Below are 10,053 nucleotides of genomic sequence, written 5' to 3' on the forward strand. Positions count from 1 at the left end.
AGATTTTCTGGCATAAATCAAATCCAATTTCTAGGGTTCACTAAACCTTTTCTCCTCAGAATAATGTTTTGTGACTAGATCTTAGCAGTTAATAGTGCACAAAGAATTGCTGGTGTGAAGCAGTTTTAAATGATTTTCATTCTATTCCCTTTGTTAACTCAACTGAAGTTATTTCCAGTGCTTATCATACCTTGATAGAACTTTTACCTTCATAACTAATAAGGATATGTAATGTGTACAGCAAATAGACTGATTAAAATACTAATTTTATTTTCTTCGCCTTTAATACATCTCTTTAAACTACTCTATCTGATAGAGATTACATTAATTGATTAACAACATTAGACATTTGGAAATACTTCACAATAAATAAGAGACCTGTGACCATTTCTTCCTTGTCCAAACAACTTCCATGAAAAAGAAAAATCAAAAGAAAGTATTAAGTCGACACTCTGTACCTAAGTAGGGCATTATCAGAATAATTCCTGCTTTGAAAGTTTGACTTAAAAATAAGTGTTATGTAAATAATTTACAATTAAGTATAATCAACATACAGTTGAGGGACAGCAATTTTTAAAAAAGTGTAGACCGATAATTCAAAAACGCTTAAATATTGTAAAGATATTATAGAAAAAAAAATAAATACAACTGCAATATATAGTGACTTGTAGCTTACAAGTTGAAAATGTATGTACAACAGCTCACCATTGTAAGATCCTAATTCAAGATGACACTCAAGCTGATGGCTAATTTTTGGCATCATAGCCGTGCCCTTTACACCTACCAGATGTGCTGGTTTTGGCTGGGAGTTAATTTTCTTCACAGTAGCTGGTATGGGTCTGTGTTTTGGATGTGTGCTGGAAACAGTGCTGATAACACAGGGATGTTTCAGTTACCTCTGAGCAGTGGTTACACAGAGCCCAGATCTTTTCTGCTCCTCATACTGCCCCACCAGTGAGCAGGCTGGGGGTGCACAGAGCTGGGTCAGCTGATCCCAACTGACCAGAGGGATACCGAGTGTGACATCATATGGTCTGAGGTATTTATTTTGGGGGAAGGAGAAGAAAGAGGGAGATGTTTGGAGTTAACAGCATTTGTCTTCCCAAGTAACTGCTAGAGAGCCCTGCTTTCCTAGAGATGGGTGAGCACCTGCCTGCCCATTGCAAGTGGTGAACGAATCCCTTGTTTTGCTTTGCTCACATGCGCCACTTTTGCTGTACCTATTAAACCGCCTTTATCTCAACCCACAAGTTTTCTCACTTTTACCCTTCCGATCCTCTCCCTCATCCCACCAGGAGGGACTGAGTGAGCAGCTTTGTGGAGCTGAGTTGCTGGCTAGGGTTAAACCATGACACCAGACCACTCGCAGAGTAAGAGCATCCGTGACTCATGACAAGATCCTGCAATATCATGTGACACTGAAAGGTCTGAGACTTGCAGTGTCCCACTGCCAACTAATTGCATTCATGAATTCAAAGGATGGTAGCAACCCAGTTTTCTGTAGTGCAAACTAAAACTGAAAAATAATGTTTCTGATCAGATGCCTTCTTTTTTTCCCATACATCACCTAAGTTTAAAATGTATTTTCTCAAGGTTTCCAAAGCAAACAACATTTCTTGTAGCTCTTCCTCTCACACTGCACATTCAACCTTACAACAGTATTTATTAGAATGCAAAGCACTTCTATTCAGGCGTTAAGCCTGGGGAACAGACCTTCCAGTTATGAAACTGATGTCAAGCCACAAAGATGGCTTTCTCTGTTCTCTCACCTCTCCCCCAGTAACAAGGATTTTGTATCACTCTCTGTGCTGGAGGTACTTGGCATAAACATTAAAAGAACTGAAGAAAGTTTAGGAATCGGTACCTCCCTCCTCCCCATTTGGAGGCATGAGGAACTACAGCAGTGTAGGTTACAGCAGCACATAACATCACCATTCAGTGCTGCCAAAACTATGCTATGGAGCTCTGGCAAAGAAAAAAAGGTATGATGACTAAAATCTGCTACATGAAGGCCGAGAGATAAAAGTCAGCTTTCTTTTTTTCCCTAACAAAGTTTGGTATCACTTATTTACATTACAGAAACATGATGCAAGTTAAACACACTGGAGTTTGCTTCTCTACTCATTTCAAATTGGTTACAAATAACTTGTTCATCCAGTGGGCAATTAAGCTTGTAGGATTTAAAAGTATTAATGGCAACAGGAAATTTGAAAGCATACGCATAAAGTGCCTCTGCTTATACTGGTAAAAGGTTTTAATTATTTAACAGTGATATAAACCTTTTTTATTTTCCTTTTACTTAGACTTAGTGATGGACATTTAAAATTAATCTGCATCACATCAGCAACAGGGTGTTTACCAAAAAGAATCCAGCATGAGAAAGGAAGATATCTTTCTGCTATTAAATCACCGTTCATGTATCAAAATATAAATAAGGAAAAATCCCAAGCAAAAATACAAAAAGCTGACTTCATAGATTTGTAGATGCACAGAGCAGAGACAAAGTAGCAATTTCCTCCAGGGGGAAAAAAAGAAATTCTGTACTGCATACAGTCTGATATAAGCAAAAATTGGTGTAGTATTTTGCCCCACGTGTATTTACTGGTACCCTTTAAAACAACATCTGTATAGCAGTCAGTCTTTTTTAAGGAATAAAACACCACCAGACTGGAATTAGGTGAAGTTAGAAGCAAGCAAGGAAGGTGGAAGCTCAGCAGGTTTAGTCAGGTTAGGAGAGGACAACGCTTTGCTCCACTGTCTACAAATACACAGCTCCCTGGAATATGGCCACGTTTTGTACATGAGAGAAGTTAAATATCTGCAGGCCCTCAAAGCTCAAGTACAACTTCTCAAGGATGGATCTACTGAAACGGTGGATGAATTGAGACAGAAAGATTTATAGACATGGCATTTTGTTCATCACAAGAGGCTATTTAAGGCAACTTGGTAACCATGGGTGAGAAGCCAAGTCCCAACGGAATAAAAAAATGGTTGAGACATAAAACAAAGGGAAGAAATAAACAGCCGATTCTTATTACACTATAAGATTAATAGGGGGGTGTGCCATAGGTCTTGGTATCAGGACCACCAGTCCATAAATTTCTTTAAGAACTGAAGCCATGAAGAAACAAGAGCCATGAATTAAAAAAGGCAGTAACAGCGGAGAATGACAAAAAGTGAAGGCTTGATTCTGCTGCCATTGATTTGAAAAGCAAGATCTTATTTGATTACAATCGCAACAGACTGGGTCTTTTTTGACCACAGCTAAGTTTAAGAATAAATATGAGCAACTCTGAGATTAATTATTAAGAAGTAGGTAACTGGATTAGTAATACATCATGGAAGGAAATGTTAAAATACTTCCACTCAGCATTAAGATTCAAGTTATATGTAGCATTTCAATGAAAAGAAACAAAACCAAACAACCACCAAAAAACCCACAAACCTCTCCCCCGCCCCCCCCCCCCCCCAAAAAAAAAAAAAGTAACTTTCCTCCGCAAAACACCAAAATCAACACAACCTGATGTAATGGAAGTGGAGTAATCCGATTCTGTTTTTCTCCAGAAAAATTCTACTTGTTGTGAAAAGAACTGGGAACAACAAAAGAAGTCTTTGTGTAGTTGCAATGCAAATGATGCAATGTCCTAAACAATGCAATCAGTGAAGTCAGTAAACACTTTTACAATTTATTTACTTAGATAAAGCTACTGCTGAATTATCAGGAATCTTACCTATGGAACACCCTGAAATGAGGACAGAGATTTTAATGTTTCTCTTGAGTATGGAGGGACTTCATGTGTATGTATGTATGATTTTACCATGTTAGTACTGCAACATACTAACAAATACAGTAAAAATGCAATTTAAGCAAGATAGTTGTAAGTTAACTGACATAGTATCTTTTATTGGAATTGATTTTTATTCCTCCCAGGCTTTGGCTATTTGACTAGAAACTGCTCGAGCAGTACCTGCCTCCTTTCCCAGTTACAGTGCCTAACATAATGGCACTGTCCATTCTTGAATGGTCTTCTGAAAAGAACATCATTACTACTAGTAAAATACTCACTGTGTGTGGCATGGGTAAGGCACAATGAGTATAAAGACTTGATTATTTTGTTTAGTAATTGCCTGTCCTGAAGCCCCTTCCCAAACAAGCAGGAAATTAATGTTATACTTTAATAGGAAGGGATCATTAGAGAACTTCTTATCTCATTAAGCTGTTATTAATTCTAGCTACTCCAAAGATTACACAGAAAGCAACTTTACACAAAACATTTTATGATTTTTTTGTATCACCAGCACATCTTCTCAGGAAATCACATACTACTTGACCAACCCTCTGAATTTCATTATGGCTGTCCCTCTCCCCATGAAACAAAACCAACCAAAAAGCCTATCTTCTAATGGGAATGCAACCACCATGTCAAGGGCAGTCAGTAGAGAGAGCCAGAACAGGCCTGAAGAGATGTCTATAATTGCTGTTTTGTGGAACTTTCATAATACAGTTGTGCTGGTTTGACTAAAATTGAGTTAATTTTTCTTCATTTTAGAAACTTTTCTTATTAGTAGCTAGCAGAGTCTTTTGGTTTGGATTTGCTGTGAGAATAATGAGATAACATACTAGGTTTCCCATGCTCTGCCTGAGAATAGCTAACTTCTTTCTTTCAGTAGCTGGGCTATGTTTTGGAGTTGGGATGAAAAGAATGTAAGAACTCACTGATATCTTGGCTGTATCAAGGACTCCTGAATTGTCCAGCTACAGGTACAAAATAGCAGCTGGGAGGCAGAATAATGGGACAGCACCTAGACTGACATCCAGCTTGTCAAATAAATATTCCCTACCATTAGTGTCATGCTCAGTATATAACTGGAGTTAGCTTTTCCGGCTAAGTAGTTCTGTTCTGGTTGAGTTCCATTTGGGAATTTGGTTCCGTTCTGCTGTATTTGGAGTTCCATCAGAATTTGGCCTTTTGCTATTCTGCTGCTTTGCAGTTAGCTTTTGGCCTCTTTGCCTTTTTGCTCTCTTGCTGGGATCAGCTGTTTGGGACCAGGGTGCTCTGCTTTCCAGGAGTGGCTGTTCAGTGCAGATGGAGTTTGCATTGAGTATCACTTATTTTATATGTTATTATTACTAGTTGTAGTAGTATAGTATTATTATTTTTGTTGCCTTATAAAACTGTTCTTATCTCAGCACACGAGCTTCTCCCTTCCTTTTTGGTTTTCTCCCAGGTGGGGGGGTGTGAGTGAGAGGCTACTCTGGTCTAAGTTGCAGGCTGGGGTTAAACCACAACACACAGCATTTTTTTTTAATAGAATAAAACAGGCAGAGAAGTATGTTGGTAAATTTCACGAAAACAAATACTTTTACCACTAAGAGACTTCATCAAGTTTCTCTCACATCACAAAGCCTTCCAACGGAGAGTGATGTCATGCTGAATGTAACCATTCAGCACACAACCTTGAAAACATTTCCTAATATTTCAGTTACAGGAAGAAAAGCCCTTGTGCTACAAAATTCTATCCAAACGCTTTAGAGGGTAGCATTTTTACCCCTCAGACTTCAAGAAAAAGAGGAAGTGACAACTTTCTAAGTGGGGGCTTCCTGCTTAACAGACATGAGCATGAACAGTACAAACTGTACGCATTTTTCTTCCAAAGCCTGAAGAGGATGATTTCACGTGTACTATTTTGACAAGTGATGCATTTTTGAGGATGCTGCTTTAGATAAACACTAAATATCCTGATATCCTGTAGTTAGACAATATAAGACTAGGTAATTCTCTACTATAGTACAAAGACTCACAAAGTATGTGATTCTCAGATACATGTAGCTCCTATGAAAAAGTGTTATACACCAAATTCAAAAGAGTGTCATTTTATATCAGTTATTTGCTCTGTATTTCTAAACCACTAATAAAGTCTTGCAAATATGGAAAGAAATTATAGCTATTTTATTAGCAAGACAGTGAATGTATCAATTTTCTAAAGCAATCTAAAGCCACTATGAGGTGATGTACTCTCTGTATCAAGTATTAGGGCCAAAATAGCAATTAATTTTAGACTTAAGCCTGTCCTAGTTGAAAGCAGCCTTTGTAATTAAAATTACCATCGACCATAAACATGCCTGAATCTCTGCATGTGAATAATATTGACTAACACAATTATTAGAATTGAAAGCTATCAATAGTTTTTAGAATCATACAATAAGCAAGATACAGATGACTTTTATTTGTTAATGAAAACTTCAGCTATACAGCATATTTCTAACACAAAGGTGACTGCTTTATAACAATTGGTAGGTGTCTCAGGAAAGTCTGCTTGTCTTACCACTGCTCAACGACTTTTCTTTCTGCTGGACACAAGACAGATACAACAGAGTATGAATATGTATCTAAGTAAATACAGAATTTCGGATGTACAGAATTTGTCATGTTATTCCAAGTGACCTTTCAGACTGATCATAAGGTTATGTAGTGTGCAAAATTTGTCTGGTGTACAAATCCATTTTTTTCACTAGAGATTTTAGTGGAAATTGATCGTCCTCACCAAGAACACTTTGTGTGAGCGCAGAGCATCAGAAAGAGAATGGTAACCTAATGAAAGATCACAACCTCCTTCCTTTCCGTCTCCCTTTCTGCATCAAACCTTAACTAACTTACTGAACTTTTCCTATACGAATTTGGAAGCCAAAGTAGCTGTGACAGGGAAAAAAATCATTAAAAACAAACAGTTAATAAAACACTACCGCCCACCTTTCGACAACTGAAGCTTGAACAGGAAGAACAGATCTTTTTGAGAGAATGCTATCCTAGGCTACTGTTGAGCTCTCTCAAGTAACATATTCTGGCTGAGAAACATGTTATATGTCCCCTACTCCAGCCCTCATATACTATGAAAGGGTTTCATCACCTGGAAATACTTGCATGCCTATCTGAGCTGCCTTCCAGCTGACATGACTGGATAGTTGCAACCCTCTTAGCATATTTATCTCTCTCTGAAGCTTTTAGAAAGATTATCTAGCAACAGAGACATCATACGTATCTGTTCTCTCGAAGATGACTTTTCATAGATAACAACTGTATCTGCATTTTAGAGGGATAAGAAATGACAAAGAAACAACCAAATCACAAATCCTGGGGAATTTTTTTGCACTTCAAACATTAGTTAATGCAGTAAGGCTGTAACAAAAAGAAGCTATTAATTTGTAAAAGGGTAGTTAAGTGGGAACACCTACCATTGATAAAGATCCCATTGTATTAGGCTGAATATCATGGTATTCATAGCTGGACCACAAATGCAAGCATGGTGAGTCCTGAGCTTCACCCCCCTTTCCTAAACCTGCTATGTTTTGCAGTATGTATCAAGGACTTCTTAAAACTACATGGCTGGTTCCTATCTATTACAAGATCCTCAAAAAGCTGCAGAATGTTTAAACAATATGACAAGTGTTACTCTAGCAAGACAAGAATAGGCAAGTGAAGTAAAAAAACTTTTGAACAACATAGGCCTTTTTGCTCATTATATAGGTACTATGTAAGGGACAGCTGTATCAAGCATTCTTAAGGTTAATAGATACTGAAATAACTAATTCATACATTGGGCATGCGCATTCTATGTGTTTATCAACATGTGTATGCACATGAATACATGATAAATGCAGTTACCAACATTTTGTATACTTTAAAATTATTTTTAAAAAATCTTTTGGCTGATGATGCTGAGTTGATAAGACTTTTAAACCAATATGTGCAACTCAAATTACTTTTGGTACTTTGAAACACACATTACAAGTTCTATCCACTTAGTGTTTCTGGATGAAAAACAGCCTTATTAAAATCAAAGGCCAACTCTTATTGACTTAAGTGGCTTAATACACTCTAAATACAACAGCTCAAATTTTGTTCTCCTTTATACTAATGAAAATCCTAAATAATTGCTCTGAAGTCAATACACACTCATAGGCTAATGATGAAAAGGACAAAAGGGTCATTTTATTTTATAGCTTAGCTTGATACTTGTGTGACTGATTAAGTACAGTGCCACGGACAAAAAACATAAGTGCCTTTGATTTGTATATTTATGTAAAATAATGGAAAATATGGGATATCAAATTGACCCACAATAAAATTGCATCATGAAAAACAGATTGGGAAGGGTATTCATGTTTTAGAATATGTTATGAATGAAAGCAGCTTCTGGAAAGACTCTTAAGAAGAGATGGAAAGAGATGCTCAAATACTGTGCCAAAGAATCTGAGGCTTTACTCAAGAGATAAATTAACGTACTTTTACAACGTCAACTATACAAAAAGACAACTATTCAAGAAAGCCCCAAAAGACATGGTCAAGTATGCAATGGTCATTGGTATGTGCGTGGTTGCCTGTTTGCGGGCCACCTTCGAGGCACTCCTACATGTTGGGAGAGTTAATGGTGACTTTACCTGTTACGTGTACAGCATGGACAGTGCTCTGACACCACATAATTACTGATATTAACCCTCCTCTGCTCACATCATCCTGTGCTGACTTGGAAAAATGGCCTTTAATCATTTAATAGTTTGGCTTTTGGAATTGTTAACAAATCCACCAATTTAATGGATTTGGAATTCAGAAGAGTATAAACCCGATATTCCTATGTACAACTAAAAGAAGGATTTTGCTGTATGCCAGTCTTGGGTTTATACCATCTACAGTTCAGAAAAAAGAAAACACTTTTCTCAAAAGCACAGAGGAAAAATCAATCCTTTTCTTGCCTTGTGGAAAAAACAAAACAAAACAAAATCTTTCAAATTTCACAGACACTTTCATACCCAAGTTCGCACTGCAAGAGTGTATTCCGGTTGCCCTGTAGCCTTGTTTTGCTAGGATTGAATGCAATAGCTTTCCTGAACTATCACTAGCATTGCCAGCAACTAACAGTCTTATAAGGACTTCTAATTTTTTATTCACATTTTAAAAAGCAAACTTGTTAAGAGTTTAACCAATTCTATTGCAGAACTTCTCACTGCACAATCAACAATAAATCTAAATGTGAATGATAAAAAAGCTAATTACCCTTTGCATTTTAATATTTCCAGGCAATTTTTTTCTCCTAAAAACATATTTAAAACTTCATACACATTTGTATGAGCAATAGCCAAAATCATTAGCGTGATAAACTTCAATATGTCACCAAACCTTGGATTTCAAGAAGAAAAAATTATAATTAAAAAAATGGTTAAAAAAAATCTTCACACATCAGATTCTGATCCAGTGCCAGGGTTTAACAGCCTCTGAATTCCTTCCCCATACGCACAGTTCATGTGTTCCTGCAGCCACAAGGCACGAAGTTCGCGCAGGCCTCTGACCCTAACATGATGCCAAGGCTCCCACACAGGCTTTCGACGGCAACAGGTGCAGCCAACAAAAAAACTTTCAATAAGATTAATTCAGGCTTGAAAGCCCGTTTTAAAAAGAAGTCTGCTCCCAAGCCTCAGAAGAGGAAAAAAAAAAATAAAGAAAACACCAAAGCACCGACTGATACCTTTGTGGAAGCAAAATGAGGGGTTGGTGCTCCCAAGCAGCAAAGCACCTGTTGCTGCAGGCGGCAGCAGGAGCCCCTCAGGGCCCGTGTAACGGGCCCGCGCAGATTCACCGGGAACAAACCTGCCCCTGGCGGCCGCGCGGACCCCTCAGGGGGCTCAGGCCCGGGCCAACAGCACAGCCAACCCCGCCGAGCCGGCCCGGCCTTGCGGTGACCCCGACACCTCACGACGTCTCTCAGAGGGAGGCGTCTCGGGCGCCAGTTCCGGCCGCGCCCGCCCCGGCACTTACCGAGCCCCGGCACTTACCGAGCCCCGGCACTTACCGAGCCCCAGCACCGGGATGCTCCGGCCGCTCGCGAGCGGCAGCGCGGGACAGACGCGCGCCCCGCCCCCCTCCACTGCCGCCGCCGCCGCCGCCGCCGCCATGCTCAACGGCCGCTGCCCGCAGCCGTCACAGGGACCACAACTCCCGGCAGCCCCTGCGGCCGGGCCGTGTGAGCGGGAGGAGGAGCGGGGATGCGGCCGGGCGG

The 10,053-nt window shown here is 39.2% G+C and overlaps 1 protein-coding gene across 6 annotated transcripts in view; it reads right to left on the bottom strand.

The window, feature by feature from the left end:
- LOC309440700 (putative oxidoreductase ZK1290.5) overlaps positions 1 to 10,048 on the bottom strand; it is a 49,541-nt gene extending 39,493 nt beyond the window's left edge. For 3 of the 6 annotated variants that reach the window (XM_082054672.1, XM_082054670.1, XM_082054671.1), the window contains exon 1: positions 9,847 to 10,048. In XM_082054672.1, the coding sequence (XP_081910798.1) occupies positions 9,847 to 9,949 (103 nt within the window). In that variant the 5' untranslated portion in view covers positions 9,950 to 10,048. The remainder of the gene's footprint in view (positions 1 to 9,846) is intronic. The other 3 variants (XM_082054667.1, XM_082054669.1, XM_082054668.1) reach the window with 3 other exon arrangements.
- Between the last annotated feature and the right edge of the window lie 5 nt (positions 10,049 to 10,053).

This window comes from Streptopelia decaocto (assembly GCF_964273445.1).
Source record: "Streptopelia decaocto genome assembly, chromosome: 5".
Classification (NCBI taxonomy): domain Eukaryota; kingdom Metazoa; phylum Chordata; class Aves; order Columbiformes; family Columbidae; genus Streptopelia; species Streptopelia decaocto.